At 38.1% G+C, this 26,922-nt stretch overlaps 3 protein-coding genes across 4 annotated transcripts in view; all 3 read right to left on the reverse strand.

The window, feature by feature from the left end:
- LOC134825350 (nuclear transport factor 2-like) overlaps window positions 1–26,922 on the reverse strand; it is a 78,808-nt gene that overhangs the window by 29,656 nt on the left and 22,230 nt on the right. The window lies entirely within an intron of this gene.
- LOC134825346 (muscle M-line assembly protein unc-89-like) lies at window positions 33–2,388 on the reverse strand. Its single transcript, XM_063837530.1, has one exon. The coding sequence runs from the start codon at window positions 1,670–1,672 to the stop codon at window positions 50–52; it is 1,623 nt and encodes a 540-aa protein (XP_063693600.1). The 5' UTR covers window positions 1,673–2,388; the 3' UTR covers window positions 33–49.
- Window positions 6,245–26,922, reverse strand: part of LOC134825349 (uncharacterized) — a 61,723-nt gene continuing 41,045 nt past the window's right edge. Inside the window, exons 2-11 of one of the 2 annotated variants that reach the window (XR_010161537.1) lie at window positions 20,592–20,681; window positions 20,260–20,357; window positions 19,150–19,339; window positions 18,120–18,299; window positions 9,566–9,653; window positions 9,215–9,307; window positions 8,454–8,540; window positions 8,153–8,297; window positions 6,655–7,194; window positions 6,245–6,358 (exon numbers count right to left, since the gene is read on the reverse strand). Coding sequence is in view for 1 of the 2 variants with exons in the window: in XM_063837532.1 (XP_063693602.1) it covers window positions 7,036–7,194; window positions 8,153–8,297; window positions 8,454–8,540; window positions 9,215–9,307; window positions 9,566–9,653; window positions 18,120–18,299; window positions 19,150–19,339; window positions 20,260–20,357; window positions 20,592–20,670 (1,119 nt within the window). In the remaining variant the exon portion in view is untranslated. Of the gene's footprint in view, window positions 6,359–6,514; window positions 7,195–8,152; window positions 8,298–8,453; window positions 8,541–9,214; window positions 9,308–9,565; window positions 9,654–18,119; window positions 18,300–19,149; window positions 19,340–20,259; window positions 20,358–20,591; window positions 20,682–26,922 lie in introns of those variants that run through there. The other variant, XM_063837532.1, reaches the window with a different exon arrangement.

Raw genomic sequence — 26,922 nt, forward strand, 5'->3', positions numbered from 1 at the left:
TAGATTTCCTGAAAGTTTCGTAAGCCATATATATAGGAAAATGAATGCGCTACTCTATATCTCCAATTTCGTCGAACGCTAAAACAGAGTCACATAAACCAAAATTATCGCTAACTTCCAAGGAAAACTCTGGCTTCCTTTCGTCTCTAGACTTGGAACTTTTCTTATCTTTTCTCTTCTTCTTTTCTTTCTTTTTCTTCGTTTTTTTGCTCTTCTTGTGGGATTTCCTTTCTTTGGTACTCGGTATCTCGCCCTCTGACACACTGTCGTTATCAGAAATACTTGCAGGAAAGTCATCCATTGGATCTATGATATCTCCGAGTGCTTTTCTGATGCTTACATCTGAGACTGTTCGTATTTCTGGTGTTAGTGACTTTTGTCGTTTAGAACGATTTCTGATGCTCACATCTGAGACTGTTCGTATTTCTGGTGTTAGTGACTTTTGTCGTTTCGAACGATTTCTGATGCTCACATCTGAGACTGTTCGTATTTCTGGTGTCGGTGACTTTTGTCGTTTCGAACTCGTTGACCTCTGTTGCTCGGGTGGAGGTAATTTCTGTCGCTTAGGACTCAATGATATCTTTTTCTTAGGACTGGGAGTCTTATCTACCTTAGGACTCTTCTCTTTTCTGAATTTCAGGCGTTTGTAACCGTTCTTGGTTTCAACAATTTTAGCTGTTTTGGATAGTTTCTCAGGGGATATTTCCTCGGAAGATTCTAGGCGTTCTGGTTCACTGACAGGCTGTTTAGAGGATTTCTTTCGCATACTTCTCTTAGCTAATTCTCTCAATTTTTCCGCTTCGTCATTTATGTCCTCTGAAACTGAAAGATTCTTCGACGAAGCCTTCTTCCTTTTCAATTTATCATCAGATCCTCTTGAATTGGGATGCTTCTCAAATGATTCTTCATTGGACTTTTCAGGCTTTTTGTCTCTGTTGAACTTTTTCTTTTTTGTTTCGATATCTTCAAGATGATCCTCTTTTTCTGACTTACTATGTTTTTTAACCGATGAAGCAGATTCCAAACCTTTGTGTTTTGGCTTTTCAACACTTTTGTGCCTGATATTTTTCTGCGCACTGTCTTCGATTAGAGGTTCTTCTTCTCCGTCATCATGATACCTCTTCTTTTTGTGCTTTTTGATCTTCCCTTCAGCTGGACTGACCTCCAATGTTTTACCTTGAGGAGTCGTTGTGTCATGAACCTTTTTAGATTTTTTCTTTCCAACTGAATGCTCCAATTCTTCAATTTCTTTTCTTATTTCAGCAGCTCTGCTTGAAAGGTTCCGGTCATCAACAGTCTGATCGCCCCTTCGAGGTTTTACAATTAGCTTTTTCAGTGAAGATTTCTCAATTGGTGGGAATGATGGCAGCCGTTTTGTAGATTTTTCTACTTTCGTCTCAGATTCAGAGTGGTCAGAACAAGAAGAGAGAATTCTGTCCCGATTACATTGAGGACTATTTTTCGGGGATTTTTCTGTCAGTTTTTTAGATTCAAAATCTAATTTTGAAGACTTATCTTTAACAGATTTCTTGTGAGCATAGTTTTCCTTTATTCTAGGAGATTTCCCTCGATGATTCCGCACGATCAGAGTACTTTCTTTGTGTTTAGATTTCTTGTGTTTTTTGTGCTTCTCATGAGCAGATTCTTTGCACAATTGGTTACCGGGTCGCATCCTTGATTTGATGTCAACGTCTTCAGAATCAGAAGAGTCGTGATGCCTCTTCTTGCTATTCTTTTCTTGCTGTTTTGCGGCTCCTTTGACTGGTTTTTCGGAGAATTCCTCTGGATAAAGTTCTTTGTAACCACTGTGCCCCCACCTGCAAGTGAAGTTTTCAACATAAATTGACCCTAAATTTCAGCTTTTAAAAACCCTCGTGACCTGAAATTTAAAGAACACAGCAATACATCCTCCTTTTGTATGTAAATTGTACCTGGCCAAAAATTTTCAATGTTATAAAATTCTATCTATATAATCCTGTATCTGGCTGGAAAGCCGCACAATGTTTTGAGTATAGTATTTGTGATGTTATTTAGGTCTATTGGGGTCTATAGATCAAAAATATTTTGGGAGGAGAAAAGCAAGTAGGGTATCAACCCATTGTTTTTTAACCCAACAAATCGATTGGTAATGTCCATTCGACTCTCAAATCTCACCCAGATACGATAGCCACGCCCATATTCTAACTAACTACACTTACTTCAGGAACTACCATTATATATAATTGTCAGTCAGTAAACATCTTATAAACTATTTTCATTTATTCCCGCAATTCATGCAAAGACAAAAGTTGGTGTATTTTGATCTTTTTGCTTTTACACAGGAGCAATGTTTATTTTTATGACTACTTTCTTTACGACGACTGTTGCAAAGTTTGTCAGAGATGAGGTTAAGTTAATTACAACATAATCACTACTTCTACTACTAGGTTAAAACCAAGTCCGAATTACACCATAGATTCCTCCCTTTATATCCCTGTTCCGCATTAGTTCTAGCACTTCATCTTCAGAGTTAGTTTACCTTGATAGACAAGTAGTTCAGTCTCAGTTTGCCTTGTATTATTCTACCACGTAGAGATTATATCACTGTCTATAAGTTCAGAATTTTTGATGAAGTGTCCCGCCATTTTCAATGTCCTGCTTCGTATCTATACCATTCAATGTAACATTGCTATCACGAGAAACCCCGAACTATACGCAACATTTGTATGTCCCTTCCTAACCCTGATATAATAGAGGGTGGCAAGAGTCGGAAACTGTTCTGACATTTATAGACTTTAAGAAGGCTTTCGACAGTGTACATCGCGGGAAATTGCTCAAGATTCTAGAAGATTACGGCATTCCAGTCAAAATCGTAGAGCTTATATGGCTCATGTACGAGAAGACAATGGCCAAAGTCCTAACTCCAGACGGAGAAACGGAATTGTTCGAGATACTAGTAGGTGTGTTACAGGGTGATACCTTAGCACCTTACCTTTTTGCAATAGTCATCGACTACTGTATGAGGCAAGCCATAGGTGATGATGCGGAGCGACTTGGACTCACTCTCGAACGTAGAAAAAGCAGAAGAGTGGGGCCCAAGATCATCACCGATGTGGACTTTGCAGATGATATAGCACTTATATCTGAGGACATGGACAAGGCTAACGAGTTCCTGCTCCGAGTAGAATCGGCGGCAGCGAGCGTGGCGCTTCACATAAACGAAGGCAAGACCAAGGTTATGACATTGAATATGCTGGATCGATCTAGCGACCTCCAAAGTCAATCTGGGAAAGCCATAGAAAATGTGGATGATTTCATCTACTTAGGCTCCTGGATTGAGAGCACAGATAGGGAGATAAGGGTTAGAAAGGGAAAAGCATGGGGTGCCCTACATAGACTAAAGGATATCTGGAAATCCAAACTCTCAAAGAGCCTAAAGATTAGATTGTTCATAGCGGCTTGTCAGTCAGTACTGCTCTACGGATCAGAAACCTGGACAATGACAAAGGCTCAAGAGAAAAGTTTGGACGGGACATACACAAAGATGTTGCGTATGGTGCTGGGTATCTCATGGAAGGACAAGGTCAGCAATATAACTTTGTATGGTAGTCTACCAAGGCTGTCAAACAAGTTACGAAGCAGGAGACTAAAAATGGCGGGACACTGCATCAGACATCCTGAGCTACTTGCCAGTGATTTAGTCTTATGGGAACCTATGCATGGTAGAGCACAGCAAGGCCGACCAAGACAAAGCTACTTGTCTATGTTACTGAAAGAAGTTGGGACAAACTATAAAGAGTCACTGCGAACACTGATGCGGCACAGGGATATGTGGAGGGGGTTATCTGGTGTAGATCGGACTTAGTTCCGACATTTCTTTCTTGAAAATTAAAGCTTTCTTGAAATCTATGTATTGCAGAGTAACACATTTTGAGATTTCGAGCAGTAAATATAATGGTTTCATTTTGATAATCTAGATGGTGAAAATTTCAGTAAAAAATTACAGAAATGTTAGGCGTGGAATCAGCTCATCTTCGAACACGTGCATCTTCTATTTACATTTTTGGTAAAAGGACACCAAATTTCTTTGGTGAGTAGATAAATCTCAACGCGATGATTCCAATCTAACAAGTCACGGCTGTAGGAGAGTCACATGATCAATGATCATATGCTATGAATCGGAGCTATAAGGCGGTCAAGGAAGTTGATGACACTGTTGCAGCGCGCTAAACCTAACAAAAGCAAAAGTAAGTAAATAACGTACATAAGTCTCATCAGACTCAATATATTTCATATATTTCGATCAGCCGTTGTTTTATAGGTTTTTTCAAGGTATCTCATATTGTTTGAAAATTGACATTTAGCCTTGACTATCAATCTACATTGTAAAAATGTGGAAAATGAATTAGAATGAATGTTCAATTTTACATTTTTCAAATAACTGGTAAAATAACATGTTGTTTGTCAAATTCTATATTTTTCCACTTTCAATAACTTTACAAATGATTTTAGATAACGTTGATTTTACTGCGTACAGAATGAAGCTAGTGGTAGTAGTATTCTTTGGTATTCAGTTTTTATTGCATCAAAAAATATCCGTCACAACCGAAGATACGCTCGCAAATCTTTCCACGTGCACGTTCAACCCTCGTTACCATGGTTACTATTCAACTTCTATTTGTTTACCTAATTTGCACGTGGGCGGTCGTACAGAGATAATATTCACAACCACAAGTAAGACTAGAAAGCCCGTGGTCACTGAAGGGAAGGTAATAGTATTCTTTGGTAGTCAGTTTTTATCGCATCAAAAAATATCCATCACAACCGAAGAAACAGCTGATCAAGATGTAGTTCGCACTGAACACATCGTAATTACCACAAAAACCGATCAAAATGGCGCTCGCAAATCTTTGCACGTGCCCGTGCGTGTAACAATCATCGTTACCATGATAACTATGTAACTTGCTATTTTTACCTAATTTGCACGTGGGCGGTCGTACATACATACAGACAAACATAATTTTTTGAATTATAAGTTAAGATTTGCTACCAATGATTGTACGCATCAAAAAATATCTGGTGGTCGATAAGCGATACGGCGTGGCTATCGTTTATGGGTGTGGTTTAAGAGTCAAATAGATATCATCAATCAATTTGTTGGGTCAAAAAACATCGGGTCTGATACCCTACTTGCTTTTCTTGTGTGAATACGAATTTATTTATGTAAAATTTGAAATTTTCCCACGATCGTCAAAAGGGCCACAGACTTCATAGACACAAAAAAAATGTCCACCCAAAATTTTTTGATCTATAGACCCCAATAGACCTAAATAACATCACAAACCCTCTATACTCAAAACATTTTGCGCGTTTCCAGCCAGATACAGGATTAATGATACTGTCAAATAGCTGTGTACAGAGTAATGAAACTAAAAGAATTTTGATTAACAAAAGGTCTATCAAGTGTAAACCAAATTATGCCAACCTGGAGGTATCTTTCTCCTTAAGCTCCATAAGTTTTTTGTTCCAGTACCCCGGTACGTGTTCGCCACTTTTCTGGGACGGAGGATTTTCTTTCCGTCTCTTATCTGACCGTTTTTCAGAGTGCTTTCCCTCTGCTTCAGCGTCTAGCTTCCTTTGTTTCCACATCTCACTCTCCTCCCATACCTAGCAGGATGTGAAATAATAATCATGTTATTCTCATATACAATATAATACTTGTATCAAATGCCTTGAAGTAAGTTGGGAATTGAATTTCTTAAAATAAACAACGCGCTGCCCAGTGCCCGCAGTAAGTGTCGTGCGCGCCAAATGTACTTTTTAATGTCTATAAAATATTCATTCGGCGTCGCGCTCCGCGCTCGAAAGTCAAATATCAATTTCTAGAATAACCAGCGCTCGCGATTATGAACGTGACAATTCATAATGAACTTCCTGTTTCACAGAAATCTGTAAGTGGGCAACAATTTAAATAATAACAGATTTATGCGAATAGTACATGTTTAACATGGAAACTTACCCTGTTTTGACTGTCAGTGTGTTTTATCCAATTGTTAAGTACCTGTTTGTTAATTGTCTTCTTCATCAACTAGATAAATTAAATGTCAATAAAAAGTTATTAGCTTACTTACAACTTTTACTAAGAACTATGCCAAAGAACCATCACCATTGAGAGTAAATCACAATCCTACTAATATAAATACAATATCAAATATCAGAGGGCCAACGCAAATATATTCAAGTTTTAGCAATGAACAAATTCGGCTAATATAATCTACATACTACAAATGTCGAAATTACAATAATATAATACATATTAATTCATGATTGAAGATAACCAAACAACAATTGCTATCTATTATACTTTATCTGATAAGGACTAGACACTTTCTATTGCTTGTAAGCAGTGGCGTAACGCAGTAACGAAGGGTCATCTTAGGGGGCGCTAAATCGTCGTTTGAATGTTGGGCAATTTGGAAAAACTTAACTACAGTACTAGCAAAACTGCGCGTTTTGCTCTAGAAACACACTTTTTTAGAGATTTTACCGGCGTATCCTCTAAAATCATATAATTTGTTCGATTTTAGGGAAGGGCGCCAAAAGGGGAGGGGGCGCCAACAGGGGGCGCTTTTTCAGCGGGGAGGGGGTGTGGGCCGTGGGGTGCCAACAGGCAACGTTACGCCACTGCTTGTAAGTAGTAAAAGGGGTAAAATCTATGGAATTCAAATTTTCTCTACATAAAAATCAGAGGGGCAGGCTAGGATACAGCAATTGAATACAAATGTTAACCTTATAAATCAGTGCCTTGGTGTCTACTTACTTTTACCATTACTTTCTAAAATAACAAACCTCAATTTAATCAAAAATCGAAACAACCAATTCAGTTTTATTTACTTCTATCTACATGTAGTTGCGTAATTGATAAACTCGAGTTTTCATTGAATGGATTTAATGTCAAATTTACAAAATCATTTCCTTCGAACTGACATCAATTATCATTCGACCAATTAATGATCACTTATTATCAGTCCACTCACCAAACATCCCACACAAAAATTATCGCACTCCATCACTCAGAACAGTTTCTTCAGTAGTGAAGTCGTAGGTAAATCTTTGTAGTACCTCTGTTTTACTCAAGACTGGGATTACGAGAGCGTTTAGGAGGTCTTCCGACATTTGGTCGCACTGCTCTATTTTGAAGGGCATGTCAGTCACCTGTGGGGAGGGTGGTTAAGGAAGGGGGAGGGTGGTTAAGGAAGGGGGAGGGTGGTTGTGGAAGGGGGAGGGTGGTTGTGGATTTGGATCCCTTGTGACCCTAATATCGAACATTTTACTATATTACTATAAACTAAATTTAACACAAAATTCACAAGAAATAAAGTAGGGGGGAGGCCGAGAGAGGTGGAGGCCGAGAGATGGGGAGGCCGAGGGAGGGGGAGGCCGAGGGAGGGGGAGGCCGAGGGATGGGGAGGCCGAGGCCCGAGGGAGGGGGAGGCCGAGGCTGTGACTAAACTTTTGAGCTGGTCGCGTACCACGAACGCCCACTGGTATTTAATTTACGGGTCAGCCACCCCCTCCCCAAAAAATGTATACAAAATTGGTGTACCTCAGAGACAAAAGGAAATCGCGGTATGTACGGAATCGCGATTTTTTCCTTTTCACCCTTTTGAAAAAAGGCAATAGTGAAAGGTTACGAATGGACGTTTTTGCAGAAAAATGTGGATTTTGGAGATAGCAGTAGGCGGGTCTGAATATGTCGTGTTCCTTACTATATACTTGCTTCCGTTCGTTACCATGTCAATTTGCCGCGCACACGCGCGCGAGAATTGCTTGCGGAGATGTGGTGTATAGCTAGTCTGTGGTCAATTAATGCGCGGCACGAGCGTATTTTAATGTACACTAGTAATGTATAGTATTTTGTAATAAGCCCAACTTGAACGTGGCACGCCTAGTGTACTAATGTTTTAATATTATTATTATAAGGTGAGCTGATTAGAGCTTATATTAATAGTTATAGTGAAATGGAAATCTAGCGTCCGCCAAAACGAAACAACGGGCGCAATTCTTGTTCCCATTATTTGCGACAAATTTTATGTATAGTTTAATGTATAGTCTGTTAAAAATCGCGGTATCGCGAATTTTGGCCAAAATAATCGCGAAATCCCTGGTGTACCTTAAGTTCATCACGTGGCTGGTCTAGAAGGCCAGCATTGCTGGACATGCGCTGAAGAGTTGCTTTGGGTTGCTCAGAGGGTATAGTGTAGTTCAACATTACTCCTACAGTTACAGTTCTGAACATGATGGTACCTTGTCGTAACCTTGACAATAGAGAGAGAGATTTAAACAAGTGGTGACAGTGTCTCTGGGGTTTGATTGGTCAATAGTGGAAGCTGATTGGCTGTCAAATATGAATAAAATATGCCTTAACTCCTCACCAGAATCCACAGATCTATAAAGTTATATTGTATATTTACCACTCGTAACGGCCGACTTGAGGACTTGTTCTGACGAACATCTGATCTCTGTTGTTTATACCCCATGTGATCTCCTTGTCACACATACTGGGCGATAAGGAAAATTATTTATTCATTTATTTATTTCCCATTGTCGGGATGTTTCCGATAAAAACTTATAAATATTCCGGATACAATATGCTTATTACTTTATTACCAATTACCATGTTATATATCAGAAGTGGTAGTAACCATTAAATTGGAATATAGTTTTGTTATTCTTATATAATATGTCTATAGAATATTATGGCCTGAAACAGTTATAATGTTTAAACGATTTAGACTAACTTATAAAAACTACTGAATAAGAATACTTTCTCAACCTAATAACAATGTTAGATAGTTATATATAATTATAATATTGATTAAGATAACTGATTAAGATAACTAATTAAGATAACTAATTAAGATAACCAGTTAAAATAACTAATTATAAAATAACTAATTAAGATAACTAATTAAGATAACTAATTAAGATAACTAATTAAGATAACTAATTAAGATAACTAATTAAGATAACTAATTAAGATAAATAATTAAGATAACTAATTAAAATAACTAATTGAAATAACTTATTAAGATAACTAATTAAAATAACTAATTAAGATAACTACTAATTAAGATAACCAATTAAGATAACTAATTAAAATAACTAATTAAGATAACTAATTAAGATAACTAATTAAGATAACTAATTAAGATTACTAATTAAGATAACGAACCTGGGACATACGTAGACCATCTTCTGGCCATGTATCCTCTCCCAGCTCCTTTCTGTTATAATTCCTGCGTAAGGAGCTCTCCAAACCTCGTGACTGACAGACAAGATTATTAATTAACGAGATAATTAGGTAGTTAAACTAATTGACTAATTATCTAATTATCCAGGTTCACTGGTTACTTATGTAATTCACTGTTGCCTTGATTCTTGTCTTGATTAGGGAGGCTGTAATTTTCGTTCAAAATATAAATAAATCAGAACTCAAATACTTGAATTAAGCGAATAATTAAATAACCTAAATAATATAATAATTAAGTAATAAAATTATTTAATTGAAGCTAACAAGAAGTACCTGTCAGTTACTGCCCAGAGGTGCTCCAGTCCCCCTGCTATGTTGATAACCTCTGGGGCAGCTCCTAAACCAAGGAACCCACCTCCTCCTGAATAGTAACCATTAGTAACCTGAACAGTAACCATTATTAAAGTAACCATATAGTAACCATTCAGCCTTATTACCTTCAATTTGGCGGTTTTTCAGAAATTCCGCCATATTTTTACCCGTCATAATAACCAGCAGAGTCAATTTTTGGAGTTCTAACAGGGTATATGGCACAATAATTTTATATATCGTTCTTATTACATTGATACAAGCGTCGTGAACTCACTTTTTATGTATTCCGACCAATACAATAATATTACTTCTCTTCATTTTCAATATCCCAGTAGTCCAATGAGTGATTCGTTTTTTTTGCTACTACATTGTGATAAGAACATCATAATCTCATAATATATTTTGAAAGCTCGTTTGGACAAGGGGTATTTTTTGTGAAACTTGGTATTTTTAGCAAGTATTTTGGGAATCGGTTGCATGTTTATTTTTTCATAGCCAATTTGACAATTTTTAACGCTGTCTTTGGAATCCATGGTTTTAAACCACGCTTAATAATAAAATGTTACATCGTCTCAGTCAACAGAGTTGTGTTTGTTGAAATTCATTTGTAATAAATAGAAATAGAAAGCGGGTAAATAATATTCTGTTAACAAAACATTCTTGTAATGACCAGGTAAGAACATGCAAACGGACAACAAAACGCTATATGCTATCAGAGATGATGAGGAGCGGTCACTTCTTATATTGTGGAACTTAATAGTTCTTCTGTCGTCACTCATAGGGGACAGTATCATTTTGATAGCGACTATTAAGTATAAAGCAATCAAACTCCATAAAGTGATAATAACAGTGATGCAACATATGGCTGTTTGCGATTTATTACAAACTGTATTCAAAGTGTTCCCTGGTACTCTGGCAATAATATCAGATCGTTGGGTTTTTGGAGAGTTGCTCTGTCATGTGCATGAAAAAAAATTTTGCAATTTAGTGACAGTGTTGCTGACATGTGCTATGACCACACTGAAACTGATAACATTGAAGTATCCCCTAATAACTAGGGCCTGGTCTACACGGTTAGGACATAAAATCTGTTATGTTTTGTGGCTCTTAATGCTTGCTTTGTACACTCCACCACTAGTAGTGAACACGAGAGACACAATCTACTTTAACTACTCAACCTATATGTGTGACTATCATCTCGGCTCACCCACTGCACCAACCTGGTTCCCATGGTACTATCTTATCAGTGGTGCTGTGTTCGGTATCCTCACCTGCACCATACTCATTGTTACATCAGTTCTCCTCCTGATCGTGGCTAGTAGAGCTGCCTCCCGACACGGAGAAACACTGAGATGGGAAGGTGTGATGACAGTGCTGCTCACTGTCGGAGTGTTCTTTATATCTTACCTGCCATGGTTTGTGTGGATGGCATTAGCGACATTACACTGGGGAGTTAAATACAGCACCACTTCCATGCGAGCAATAGTTCATCTCACTAACTTGAATATAATGTCTAACTTCTTTGTGTACTCCCTTACTGTGAGAAGTTTTAGAAATTTCCTAAAAGTGAAGACATCCGAACTCTTTACCTTAATGAGGCTGTTCATGCAAGGAGGCCAGCAACTCCATCAAAGACCAATGGCCCTTCCACGGCAGAGACAAAGACCCAATCTAAGGCAAGATCTTCCAAAGGTGCAAGGTGATCATGATATCCTAACTCCAGTTGCAGAGCTAAAAGGATTGCAGTTACAAGAGGATGGGATACAAGAAAACTTCTCAGATATTTTCGAAACGCCTGTTTAATGAGACAGCTTTGTAATATTTTATACATGAAAATGAAACTGTATGTTACTTATGTTACATAAATGATGTATCATAGTATTGGTGTTCCACTAATTGTACTGTTTTTTTCGATGTGATCTTCGATTTTAGAATCTTTACGGTGTCTCTTTCTCATAATTTGCTATCCTTTTTTAACTTTTAAAAATTGAAAATATTTCAATATTATTATTACTAATAATTAAAGAACATTTCATTATTTTAACATCGTTCATTAAGTTTTTGATAACTAATTGTTTTCTATCGTCTCAGTCAACAGAGTTGTGTTTGTTGAAATAGAAAGCGGGTAAATAATATTCTGTTAACAAAATATTCTTGTAATGACCAGGTAAGAACATGCAAACGGACAACAAAACGCAATATGCTATCAGAGATGATGAGGAGCGGTCACTTCTTATATTGTGGAACTTAATAGTTCTTCTGTCGTCACTTATAGGGGACAGTATCATTTTGATAGCGACTATTAAGTACAACGCCATCAAACTCCATAAAGTGATAATAACAGTAATGCAACACATGGCTGTTTGTGACTTAATACAAACTGTATTCAAAGTGTTCCCTAGTACTCTGGCAATAATATCAGATCGTTGGGTTTTTGGAGATTTGCTCTGTCATGTGCAGGAAAATGTCAGTTGGGCATGCGCTTTAGAGACAGTGTTGCTGACAAGTGCTATGACCACACTGAAACTGATAACATTGAAGTATCCCCTGAGAACTAGGACCTGGTCTACACGGTTAGGACATAAAATCTGTTCTGTTATGTTGCTCTTAATGCTTAGTGGGTACACTCCACTACTAGTAGTGAACACGAGAGACACAATCTACTTTAACTACTCAACCTATATGTGTGACTATCATCTCGGCTCACCCAGTGCACCAACCTGGTTCCCATGGTACTATCTTATCAGTATTGGTGTGTTCGGTATCCTCTCCGGCACCATACTCATCCTTACATCAGTTCTCCTACTAATCGTGGCTAGTAGAGCTGCCTCCCGACACGGAAGAGCAATGAGATGGGAGGGTGTGATGACAGTGCTGCTCACTGTCGGAGTGTATCTTATATCTTTAGTGCCATGGGCTGTGTGGATAGCATTATCGACATTACACTGGGGAGTTGAATACAGCACCACTTCCAGGCGAGTAATAGTTCATCTCACTAACTTGAATATAATGTCTAACTTCTTTGTCTACTCCCTTACAGTGAAAAGTTTTAGAAATTTCCTAAAAATGAAGACATCCGAAGTCCTTTCTTCAATGAGGCTGTTCATGCAAGGAGGACGACAACTCCATCAAAGAAATCAAAGACCAATGTCCCTTTCACGGCAGAGATCATTACAAAAAAGACAAAGACCCAATCTAAGGCAAGATCTTCCAGAGGTGCAAGGTGATCATGATACCCTAATTCCAGCTGCAGAGCTACAGGGATTGCAGTTACAAGAGGTTGGGATACAACAAAACTTCCCAGATATTTTGGAAACGCCTGTTTAATGAGACAGCTTCGTAATATTTTATACATGAAAATTTAAAATGAAACTGCATTACTTATTATATAAGTTATGTATCATAGTATTGGTGTTCCATTAAATGTAATGTTTTTTTCGATGTGATCTTTGATATTAGAATCTTTACGGTGTCTCTATCTTATAATTTACTATCCTTTTTTAACTTTTAACAAGAATTCCGCTGCGGTAACACCACGCACGATCAAATTTCCCTACTGCCTACAATGTAATTTAAAAAAAACTTTATTGTATTCCAGAGTGGTGTTTGGCGCACGTGATAATCGTTTATGTTATATTAGGCGTGCAGAACTTGAAAATTCTGCGCGCATCTGAGGTGTCGCCGTCGATCTGTATGTGGTTTGGTTGTACATTGTAGATCATTTCATATTTTGCGCGGTTCGTTTCGTGTTAACGATGCGTATCATGTCTGCACATTATATTATTACATCGTATGACAACTTTCTTGACTGTTATAAAATACTCTGTCTCATCTTAGTTATTATTTGTATCTAACATAAACTAATACATTTTGATGCTTACTCGACACATCTACAGCACCATTGACTATATAGGATTCTTTAAAAGCATACCGCAATCTTGATCTTAGTTGCTTTTTACCATTCAGTGTCGATCGACTGTTAAATAATCGGCCACGAGTTTATCAGCTGATATAATAATTTAATTTGTTTTGACTTGCTGAATTATATCACTCGGTAATTTATTAACTTCAAGATTGTTTCAACGAAATAACACTTATATTGATGATTGATCCGCTCAGATGACTAATGTGCTATGTTGGGGGGGGGGGGTGACATGTCTCCAATGTCTCCAATGTCTTTTGTCTTTTTTGAAAAGATAGGGTGCAGAGACATGTCCTGGAGACATTGGAGACACTGGAGACAAAGCTTTTAGAGACATTGGAGACACTGGAGACGTAGATATATGATTGGTGAAGGAGGATGATCTAGGAGGAGGATGACCCAGGAGGAGGACTTAGGAGGAGAAGGAGGAGGATGAGGACTCAGGAGGAGGACTCAGGAAGAGGACTGAGGAGGACTGAGAAGGATCGGAGGAGGACTGAGGAGTACTGAGGAGGATGCAGATGGCTGAGGAGGATGGCTGAGGAAGATGGCTGAGGAGGATGGCTGAGGAGGATGGCTGTGGAGGATGGCTGAGGAGGATGACTGAGGAGGAGGACCTAGGAGGAGGACCCAGGAGGAGGAGGACCCAGGAGGAGGACTCAGGAGGAGGAGGAGGAGGACTCAGGAGGAGGACTCAGGAAGAGGACTGAGGAGGACAGAGAAGGAGGAGGACTGAGGAGTACTGAGGAGGATGGCTGAGGAGGATGACTGAGGAGGATGGCTGAGAGGGAGGAGGAGGAGAAGAAGGACTGAGGAGAAGGAGAAGGAGGAGGACCTAGGAGGATAAGGACCCAGGAGGAGGACTCAGGAGGAACATGAGGAGGAGGAGGACTCAGGAGGACTGATAAGGAAGAGGACTGAGGAGAACTGAGGAGGAGGACTGAATAGGAGGGGAAGGAGGGGGACTGGGGCAGGACTGAGGATGAAAAAGACTGACGAGAAGGATGAGGAGGATGGCTGAGGAGGATGACTGAGGAGGATGACTGAGAGGAGGAGGAGGAGGAGGAGGATGACTGAGAGGAGGAGGAGGAGGAGGAGGAGGAGGAGAAGGAGGAGGACCTAGGAGGAGGAGGACTCAGGAAGAGGACTCAGGAGGAGGACTGAGAAGGAGGAGGACTGAGGAGAACTGAGGAGGAGGAGGAGGAGGACTGAATAGGAGGAGGAGGGGGACTGGGGGAGGACTGAGGAGGAGGAGGACTTGGGGAGGACTGAGGAGGAGGAGGAGGACTGACGAGAAGGATGAGGAGGAGGACTGAGGAGGAGGACTGATGATTGAGGAGGAAGAGGAGGATGAAGAGGAGGAGGAGGACCCAGGAGGAGGACCCAGGAGGAGGACTCAGGAGGAGGAGAATGACTGAGGAGGACTGAGGAGGAGGAGGAGGAGGAGGAGGAGGAGGAGGAGGAGGAGGAGGAGTCTCCAAAAGCTGTGTCTCCAATGTCTCCAATGCCCCTAATATCCATTTTATGTCCCTAATGTCCCCAATATCCCCAATGTCTCCAATGTCCCCAATGTCTACAATGTCTCCAAAAGCTGTGTCTCTAATGTCCCCAATGTCTCCAAAAGCTGTGTCTCCAATGTCTCCAATGTCTTTGTCTTTTTCGAAAAGATAAGGTGCGGGAGACATTGGAGACATGTCACCCCCCCCTATGTTAATGAATTAGAGTAAATTATAGCCCGATGGAAACTTGTGTAACAGTCGTTAAGCACCTAAAACTGGTTGCTATGCCTATAATTAATTAACACATAACTGGCGTCGCTCGTGCAAAATAGGTTCCTTTTATACACATAATTATAGGGGAGTGGTCTATATTGCGAAGGAGCAGACTTTTGTCGTCATCGCAGGTCCATCGGGCCACCTCATATATCCAAACCCGATTACTTATTCCCTACGATCTTTTTGCCTTCGGCAAGAGTAGGAAAAAATTGAAAATGTTTCAATATTACCAATAATTACAGAACATTTATAGCGGTTCAATAATATTCTGTTAACAAAACATTATTGTAATGACCAGGTAAGAACATGCAAACGGACAACAAAACGCTATATGCTATCAGAGATGATGAGGAGCGGTCACTTCTTATATTGTGGAACTTAATAGTTCTTTTGTCGTCACTCATAGGGGACAGTATCATTTTGATAGCGACTATCAAATATAAAGCAATCAAACTCCAGAAAGTGATAATAACAGTGATGCAACACATGGCTATTTGCGACTTATTACAAACTGTATTCAAAGTGTTCCCTGGTACTCTGGCAATAATATCAGATCGTTGGGTTTTTGGCGAGTTGCTCTGTCATGTGTATGAAAAAAAATTTGCACTTTAGTGACAGTGTGGCTGACATGTGCTATGACCACACTGAAACTGATAACATTGAAGTATCCCCTGAGAACTAGGACCTGGTCTACACGGTTAGGACATAAAATCTGTTCTGTTCTGTGGCTCTTAATACTTAGTGGGTACACTCCACCACTAGTAGTGAACACGAGAGACACAATCTACTTTAACTACTCAACCTATATGTGTGACTATCATCACGGCTCACCCAGTGCACCAACCTGGTTCCCATGGTACTTTATTATCAGTCTTGTTGTGTTCGGTATCCTCTCCTCCACGACACTCATTGTTACATCAGTTCTCCTCCTGATCGTAGCCAGAAAAGCTGCCTCCCGACACGGAGAAACACTGAGATGGGAGGGTGTGATGACAGTGCAGCTCACTGTCGGAGTGTTCTTTATATCTTACTTGCCATTCATTGTGTGGATAGCGACATTAATATTACCTTTGGGAATTAAATTCAGCACCACTTCCATGCGAGTAATGATTCATCTCATTAACTTGAATATAATGTCTAACTTCTTTGTGTACTCCCTTACTGTGAGAAGTTTTAGAAATTTTCTAAAAGTGAAGACATCCGAACTCTTTACCTTAATGAGGCTGTTCATGCAAGGAGGCCAGCAACTCCATCAAAGACCAATGGCCCTTCCACGGCAGAGACAAAGACCCAAAGATCTTCCAGAAGTGCAAGGTGATCATGATATCCTAACTCCAGTTGCAGAGCTACAAGGATTGCAGTTACAAGAGGATGGGATACAACATAACTTCCCAGATATTTTGGAAACGCCTGTTTAATGAGACAGCTTCGTAATATTTTATACATGAAAATGAAACTGTATGTTACTTATTACATAAATGATGTATCATAGTATTGGTGTTCCATGAATTGTACTGTTTTTTCGATGTGAACTTCGATTTTAGAATCTTTACAGTGTCTCTATCTTATAATTTACTATTGTTTTTCAACTTTTAAAATTGAAAATGTTTCAATATTATTATTACCAATAATTAAAGAACATTTCATTATTTTAACATCGTTTATAAGTTTTTGATAACTAATTGTTTTCTATCAAATGTGTTTGCTTTTACCCAAGAATGGTGATTAGATCAAGTTAAATTAATGTTGTGCGATAATGTTGACGAAAAATGTGATTTACTTTCATTGAAAATTAATTTAAAATCTTTCTAAGGTGACAAAATTTGTCTTTTATTTCGATTTCCGAATTCCGACATACCTTAGTACGTTTAATTATGGCGGGTTAAATTTGGCGGTTTTTCAGAAATTCCGCCATATTTTTACCCGTCATTATTTTTACGCGCCATAATAAAACCCACCGAGTCAATTTTTGAAGTTCTGACTAGGTATTATATGGCATAATAATTTTATATATCGTTCTTATTATATTGATACAAGCGTCGTGAACTCACTTTTTAGGTATTCCGACCATAACGAGGTGGTTTTTTAAATTTTTTAAAATTATCTGGTTGTAACGGACGCACAAGTACTGTTAAACTGATTGAAACCGTGCTATGATACTTATTATCTATTCACAGTTCACACCTATTCATATCAACAGGGATATTATACAATAGAAATGTACTACAACAGAGATAGTTTGCTACTTGCAAGGAAATTCTGAGAAACTGCAAACAAATATTACGCGGTTTCTTTGGAAGGTCAAAAATTGGGTCGAATTATGCAATATAACAGTTAGAATTCGGTGACATTTTTTGTGAATATAATATTTCAGGTAAAAAAGTGGCAGGTTAAATTTGGCGGATTTTTGGAAAATCCGCCATTAACAACAAACAACAATGGCGAACAAAGCAAGCTAGGAACGAGGGGCCGATCTCCTTTTATTTTGTGGTGCGGCCACAGTCCTTTCGGTACAGATTTCCCTGCAGTATAGTCGGGACGCAACCCCAGGCATATACACTCGTGTTATTTTCGCAGCTCTAATGAAAGCCACTATGGTTTGGTGAGTGACGGCTGCCCTTACCGCCATACCCGCCATTATTTTTACCCGCCACAATAATACCCGCCATAAATACACGAACTAAGGTAAGCATCTCCACAGATTTCTTGCGTAATAATTCTGTGAACTCTTAAAACCCTCATACTATATCAAACACACTCACTTTTATTTAACATTTAATTATGATAAAAACATCTTCACTCCAAACCAGAAAGTTACCTAATCTTGGTAGGGCGCACTTGGCCCAACTAACACCTTCAGGACAACTCTGGGTACACCCGTCTCTCTTGAACAACTTGTTGTCATCTGTCAGGACGAACAGATCGTCCTGTGACGTGATGGCCATGTCAGTTACGCCAGAGGGGGAGGTAGGGCTAGGAGTGGACGTCCAGCCTGAACCTAAGTTGAGAGATAAGGTTATGGGGTGAGTTGAGAGATAAGAAAATAGGATTCGCTATATTATTATGTAATTTATTCAATAAGTTTTAAAGTGTTCTTTGCCAGTGTAATGTACAAGGGGCAAAACAATAATTGTGAGCATTTCTTGACCTTTAATTTCACGGCCAATGTTTCACCATAAAAATATGGTCAAACAAAATATGTCCAATTAAATTTTTTGGCTCTTTTTTTTCAATTTCAACCAATTTTTTTTATTTTTAAAAAAATAAATTTTCGTGCACATACAGAATGAATGGTTAATAATTTAATATATATGTAGACCAAGGTCTGTGCACGGGATGCTTCCTGGAAGAATCCAGTTCTTTTAGCGGGGCACCCTACCTAAAGCCAAATTGAGATATAATAATCATATTCCTAGAGAAATAATCATAAATCGAATACCAATCAAATAATATGATATATAATTAGGATCATTTTGATTTCGTGAGCGCCGTAACTATGCTTGATAACCTTAATTTCTTGTCAAATGGCAAACACAATCGTAACAAAAAATCAACGAGAACAAAAACAAAGCCTTAACATATTGTCTGCTTAGTGTTTACGCCAAAAATACAGCAATCAGTTGGTATTCAGCTGCAGAGTGCACACTATACAAATTGAAAGAATGGTATCATTTTTAACTGTGACATTACCAACCTTCGGCTTCCAAAGGTAATGGGCTTCCTGCAATTGGCTGATTACACCCGTGTACAACAAATATGGCTGTTGGAATGTCCAAAGTAAAAGAAGCGTAAGATTTAAAAAAAACCTATTTTATCTAGCAGACCACTTAAAAAGAATAACCCCATACCTATCCTAGTAATCCCGGCGGAGCTGGAGTGGAAGCCCATACCAGTCCTCACGTGTAACATGTTATCCCTGCCATACACCCACAAACAACTCCCCCCTGCCTCCAGCATGTCGGTACTAAAGTCGTGCTCTACAGCCGTCCAGGAGGAACCTTGCTCGCTGTTCGGTGTAACTCCAGACCGGTAGAATAACTGGGGTGGTTATTGTGTGGTTATTGTGTGGTTATAGTTGTAGTTGTAGTTGTAGTTGTAGTTGTAGTTGTAGTTGTAGTTGTAGTTGTAGTTGTAGTTGTAGTTGTAGTTGCAGTTATATTTATAGTTATAGTTGTAGTTGTAGTTGTAGTTGTAGTTGTAGTTGTAGTTGTAGTTGTAGTTGTAGTTGTAGTTGTAGTTGTAGTTGTAGTTGTAGTTGTAGTTGCAGTTATAGTTGTAGTTGTAGCTGTAGCTGTAGTTGTCTGTTGTAGTTATAGTTATAGTTATAGTTATAGTTGTGGTTGTAGTTGTAGTTGTAGTTGTAGTTGTAGTTGTAGTTGTAGTTGTAGTTGTAGTTGTAGTTGTAGTTGTAGTTGTAATTGTAGTTGTAGTTGTAGTTGTAGTTGTAGTATTATCAATAGTTATAGTAGTCTATAGTTAGACTTGTTTTTGGTTGGTTAATGTTAATGATATTACTCTGTATGATGTATCGTTATAATATCAATTAGCCGATGTAACCGAAATGAGTCACCGTCAATAATCAGTATATTAAGGCCAAGGGTTTAATTTATGCGATAGCTGTAGAGCTGCTGGAGACGAAAAAGTATCGAAATCTGACGTTGCGTTCCTGTCTCTTATCTCCTGTATCCTGTCTCCTGAGATATTACACGCCGAAGATTATCTCAGGAACACAAGGTCAGATGTGATGCAGTTTTTCCTACTTTTTCGTCTCGAGCAGCTCTATCATATATTATGTTAAAACAATAACAGCAGTTTTTAATTCAGGAATTAAGGTAACTATTTAGCATTGAATAATGACTTCTCCCTGGTGATCAGCTTTGAGCTTTTGAGAAAGACAATTTTATTATTTATTATTATTATTAAACAATTTTATTATTTGTCTTTTTCTTTAATCTAACCTTGTCATGCATTATAGCCCACACAGTGCCAGATATTGACACACTCAATTTATCCACCAGTCCCTCCACTTGTACCCACTTAGAGCCCTCTTCTTTTCCTGTGCAGTACAATAAATATAATAATAAATAATATTATAATAATTAAAAGATAAATTTACATTTATTTATCGATGTATTGCCAAAAAAGAGTTGAAAATCCAAAGATTAAAGTCACACTGTCTCATCATGTGTAATGGTTTACTGTAGAGCCAATTAGAAAAAATCTTGAAAAATAAGAGTTTTTAAGATGTTATAATTACTTTAGTTAGTTTCTCAATTAAGGGGGACCATACCTGGAGTGATGCCATCTCTATAAAAAGGGATGCTAGCCTTGCTGATAGCCCAAACACTCTCCCTCGTATTTTGGGACATTGACACCTAGCCTGAAACAATGAGCTAGTAGTTGAATTTTTGCTCGGACTGTGGAGCCGACCTAGGTCAGAAAGTCAGTTGAATTGTAATGGAAGTGCATAATCTTGATATTTCCATACTCGCTTGAATGACTTAAATATACATCTTTGTTGTGTATTATATTTTAATGTCGTAGCTTTTGATAAATTCTGGAATTCAATTGTTTATTTTACTGTGGTAAAAAAAGGTAAAAAAAAGCAATGAAAACTCTGCTATAAAACTCACCATTAAATAAGTTTTTATGATAAATTCTATTATAATAACAATGAAAATTACTCATAAAATTACCAGAGAATTCCAAAACGTGTTCATGCGGAAGTGTAAACGATAGAATTATGTTTATCGATATTTTTGCCATTTTTAAGTATAGCATCACAAACTTCACACTGTAATTTACTGCAATACTATTGCCCTTCTATGTTTATACAAACTCTCATGCCGCATAAAATTTTTCAGAATGATATAGAATTCTAGTATCAACAAACATATTTTTCATCAAGCACAATGTTCAGCAGCAAGAAAAAATTAATTGAGCCTAAATATGATAAATATTAAATGTTTTCTGAAAAGTCATTCTATCATGAGATCAGACCAAAGCCAAAGCCAAAATACTGTGAAGTGTAATTTGAGGGCATAAAGTATAAATAGAAATGAAATGTATATTGAAAAAGCAATAGACCAGAAGTATCTGAGCATGCATTTATACAATTAAACTGGAACCCTGTGGTACCACTTAAATTGTTTTTTGGTAGGATATTCCATCTCCACATCATTACCATCCACATTTTCAACCAAATCACTAGTACCTAGTGCAACATTGAATTCAGGAGCTCTCTCACCATCCTGCAGAAGCTCTGCTATCTGAACCAATGCATCAGCAAAGATTCCATGCAGGACACAAGAAACACTGAGATCAGATTCACTATAAAGAGCAGCTTCGGCAGCTGGGTTAGTGCAACCCTCCATTGCTACATAATTCAGCTTTTTATCGACTGTTACTTTATCCCATGCTTTGCTTCGTTCTAACGCTTCCTTATTGTCGAAAGAATGAACATAAACAGACACGTTTTCAGTTTTTTGCTTTTTATTCTGAGACTGTCTCCTTCTTTTCAATGCCTTTCTCTTAAAAGTGGCGTTAGTTTTGGCTTCTGAGTTCAAGTCCCTACCTTGAGGAGATCCATTGTCCTGCATCATTTATTGACTTAGCTATCTGAGGGTTTGGAGTTGAGACAGTATCTAGGTATATTACAACAGAAAATGCTATGAAATTGAACGGTATTATGCTTTTCATACAAGTTACAACAAAGTCTTCATGTCATGTATCCTGAGTTTGGACACTGGACAGGATATTACCTGCTTCAAATATTTCCATCGCGATACATAATACTCAATAAATGTAATTGATTTGTAGTGTTGTAATTAGTTATATAAATAATTGTGAATAATGTTTTCATCAAGCAATTAATATAAATATCTCAATACTCTCTCGAGTTTAAGCATCCAGCACTTACATTCAATACCCATCCACCAAAGATGCAGAATACCTTGTAGCGCGATGCACTACTGGTCCGCGCCACACATCCAATATTGCTTCTTGCAACCTTCGTTTGATCGAGGAGATGCACCACTGGGCCACGCCGAGCTGCAAAGGATTGACATATTCAATTAGCAGAATACCATTGGAGTGGAGGTGCTTTTAACTACTTTTTTGAATGATTCATAAGTTTTCTCTGCAAAGAACTTTACAATCCTATAACACTGGAGAGTGAAGACATCAATTCGAGCCTTTTCTGCTATGTTTCCTGGTGGATTGATTTAGAAGTCAGAGTCAATTAGAATTAGGTTCGACTTTGTATCAGCGTCCTTGCAGGTTTCCAACAGGATTTCAGTAACTGCGTCTCTTGGTTTGCTCTCCAACAAAACGTTAGATCCTACCACACTCACTGCCACAGCAAGAGCAATCCATTCAATTCTCTCTGTGAACGAACATTATACAGCCTATTATAAGAGCCCAGACTTCCACTCAAATACTGGCAAGTGCATAATCCTATAGGACCTTAAAATAAAATTGAACCATACAAACTCGATTTATCTATTTTTCTAAAACTAGCATTATATAACATTTCTAAATTATCCCTACACACTTGTAAATAATTAGAATTGTGTAACTTAAATTATTTCAGAATTACAACTATTGTGTACTCAAATATGAATTTGAACCATGCACAGAGGATGAGCTGTCTGAAATAATCAAAGAAAGTGGAATCAAGTGTGCACCATCTGATTTTCTTCCAACAACTGTCCTCAAAGACAATATCACAAGTTTCATTCCTGTCTTGTGCAAACTGGTCAACCAGTCTTTAGCTAAGGGCACATTCGACGGTTTGAAGACTGCTGACATTATTCCTACCATCAAGGACCACAAACTTGATCCAAATGACTTCAAGAGCTATCGACCCATATCTAACCTCTCTTTTCTGGGTAAACTCATCGAGAGAGTTGTGCTGAAAAGGTTAAATGAACATCTGGCTAAAAATGATCTCAATGTTCCACAGCAATCTGCCTATAAGAAGTTCCATTCTACTGAGACCATCTTGTTAAAAGTAACAAATGACCTACTGCTGGCATGTGATAGCAAATCCTCCACTGTTCTCATGATGCTCGATTTATCTGCAGCCTTTGACACAGTGGAACACAGAAAATTACTCAAAATTCTTTCTGAAGAGATCCATATCGGAGGTACTGCTCTTAAATGGTTCAAGAGTTTCCTGGTAGGCCGCACTCAAAGAACCAGAATAGGCTCTTCTACTAGTGATACGATCATTCTAGAATTTGGTGTACCTCAAGGTTCTGTGTTAGGACCGGTGCTATTCAACATATACATCAGATCTCTGTATAGGACCATCGAGAAATCTGGATTCAATGTGCAAGGATATGCAGATGACCACCAGGTATATAAAACTTTCAAACCTTGTGATCAGGTAAATGTTCTGGGCATCCAAATTGTGAATTGCGCTAGGACCATACAGCGCTGGATGGTTGAATATTGCCTTCAACTTAATCCTGGAAAAACACAAATACTTATCATCGCCTCACCTCAAGTTCTAAACCAGGTCAGTATAGGGGGAGTTAAGCTATCAAATGATACCTGTATCAGATTTGTCAGCACAACAAAGAACCTTGGTGTTCAAATTGACCATCATCTTACTTTTGAGCCTCAAATCATGTCCCTCAAAAAGCATTGTTTCAGACTCCTAAGGAATGTAATAAGGAGAAAATATCTCTTTAGTAAAGCTCAGCTCAAGCTTATAATTAACAGCATCATTGTCTGCAAATTGGACTACTGCAATGCTCTTTATTATGGAATTAGTGACAACCTCATCCACCAACTCCAACTCGTTCAAAATGCAGCTGCTAAAGCTATAGTAGGACTTTATAAATATGATCATCTAGGAGACACTCTGAAAGACCTTCATTGGCTGCCTATTAGTTACAGAATTCAATATAAGTTATTGCTTCTTGTCTATAAATGTCTTAATGGTATGGGACCAGATTATTTAAGTGATATGTTTAAATATGCCAATTATAATCATCTTATCTATTTGACTGAACCAAGAGTATATTCACAGTATGGAGAAAGATCGTTTCAGAAAGTTGGCCCTAAATTATGGAATGAGCTGCCTCTTGAAATTAAGAATTGCATGTCACTGGAATCTTTTAAAGTGTATCTGAAAACGTTTCTTTTTAAACGTGCTTTTGATATTAATTAATTTACTATTTTTTCAACGTTTCTACTGTTAAGTGCATACCCTTAACCTTGTAATTTAGTGTATCAAGCCTTTTAAATTTTCTATGATTTGGAACCTAAATGTGGATTGCTTTTCAGGTTTTCTTGTATCCTGACTTGTATTCGTGGCACACCTGTGCATTTTAAGTTGTTGTGCCACTATAATCTATAAGTTTAAATTATTATTATTATTATTTTTAAAGTAATTATCACTTTTGTATCCTTGTATCCTTGTATCCTTGTATCCTATGATAAGTCTGATTTCTGAATATGATGAAACCACCAGTTTTATAGGTTAAGGAGTGGTTCATACAATTTTTACTTACCTAAAGACCTCATCACACAGCACAGAAACGCATCTTTACGCTCTGCTATAATTTTCACGCAATACATAACTTATAAGACGTGCACTGGTCTCACCTAATGCCACGCACTGGTCTCACCTAATGCCTACTAGTCTCACCAGTAGGCATTATATATATTATATATCATCCTTTAATTTTGAGCACCGTTCAGCTGATTTATCCTCAGTAACTTTGTATTAGTGTTTCATATTTTTTGTTTGAAAATCAAAAGGCTTTCGATGAAACAATAAGTTTTATTTTACATTCCTTTCATAAATAAAATAAGAGCTTAAACCACGAATTAGTTAACTAGAAGTAAACTTGAGGAAATACTCTTTAGTGGTTGAATATAACTATTTTTAAAACTTTATTTGTTAGTATTTTATTATGGAAAGTGGTCGAATTTAGTGAGACAAGGTCAGTTTCTCTATTGTCTCAGAAAAATTTCTACTTTGCAGTAGGCAATGCTGAGTGGCAGGAATGATGGACCAAAACGCTTGGGGCTAACAAGTTTAATCACAGTTTAACTGAATAATAAAAACTGAATAATTAATAACAAGGAGAGCAGCCTTAACGGGTGATACTCGTAAAATATCTGTTCCATATACAGGACCGTCGACGAGTCCAACTCGGCGCGCGTCCTGGTAGGTTGTAAACCTACAAAGAGCAGCCGTATATACTATACAAGGATACAAGGATACAAGGATACAAGGATACAAGGATACAAAAGTGATAATTATTTTATTGAGTTCACAATAGTTATAATTCTGAAATAATTTAAGTTACACACTTCTAATCATTTACAAATGTGTAGGGATAAAATAGAAATGTTATAATATAATGCTATTTTCGTTAAGTAAATCAAATTTGTATGGTTCATGAGTTTATTTTGAGTTCCTAGAGCATTATGCACTTGCCAGTATTTGAGTGGAAATCTGGGCTCTTATAATAGGCTGTATATTGTTCGTTCACAGAGAGAATTGAATGGATTGCTCTTGCTGTGGCAGTAAATTTGGTAGGATCTAGATTTTTGTTGGAGAGCAGACCGGCTAGGTCAGTGATGTTTTGGGGATAAAAGTTGAATTTTTCCCTAACTGAGGAGTAAAGCAAACAGTCAATTAATACATGGCTTTCGTCCTCGATAGGTTTGAGCCCTTTACTGAAAAAGCAGTAAGTGCACCAACGTTCTTCTCTTGGTACAAGAGGGGTTTCGTATCTGCCCCTTTCAACGTAGAGGTTGTGGCAGCTGATACGAAACCTTGTCAAGCTTTTTCGAAAATCAGGTACTTTGATTATTCGTAGGTATGCCTCTGGTTCAAAATCATGTTTAATTAAGTTATAGAATTCTAGTTTTGGTGAGGAGGCCTTGGCAGATTTCCAGGTATTCACGAATTCTTCCCTCATATTATGACTGATTTGGGTGGAGAGCTTAGATTTTGATGAAGATGAGTGGGGGAAGTTGTATTTGGTGAGAAGCTTTGAGATGTTGGTATACCAAGGAAGGCCCAGCATGATCTGCTCGTGAAATGCAGCACAAAGTAGTTCATTTTCGGTGCTTTCAAGGCGACTATAGTAATCTATTGCAAGTTTGCAGGCTTCAAAGAATAGGGGGTGGCGCCCACTTTCGCCCCAGCAACCTACATTTGATGCTTTTGAATGGACGGACAAAGACCACTTGATAAATTTTAGGTGGAATTTCTCATAGTGGTCCTGTGCAATGTACTTCAGGGTATGCTGGGGGCTGGCTTTGTCATCTATTTTTGAAAGGTATCTCATTGTTTTAGAGTGGGGGCATAAGACTTGACAGCCATAAAGCAGGATTGGTTTGATTAAGGAATCAAATAGAATATTAAGGGCACGGTGAGAGAGGGCATCTTTAACTATATTGCCTTTAAGGCCATATAGAGCACGGAGAGCTTTGGCCCTCAGCTCAGTATTTGCTGCCGTAAAGGATCCATTTCTGTGGAATATTATGCCAAGATAGCAGTACTTTTCGGTGTGCTGGATGGGCTGACCTCCCAATGTAAATGTTTCATGGGACTGCTTCTTTTTGGGAGGGCTGAATATGACAATCTTAGTTTT

The sequence above is a fragment of the Bolinopsis microptera genome, chromosome 13, assembly GCF_026151205.1.
Source record: "Bolinopsis microptera isolate Bmic1 chromosome 13, MBARI_Bmic_1.0, whole genome shotgun sequence".
Lineage (NCBI taxonomy): Eukaryota > Metazoa > Ctenophora > Tentaculata > Lobata > Bolinopsidae > Bolinopsis > Bolinopsis microptera.

What these genes read in the sequence shown, in the direction of transcription:
- LOC134825346 (XM_063837530.1), bottom strand. Translation starts at nt 1,672, where the DNA reads ATGCGACCCGGTAACCAATTGTGCAAAGAATCTGCTCATGAGAAGCAC.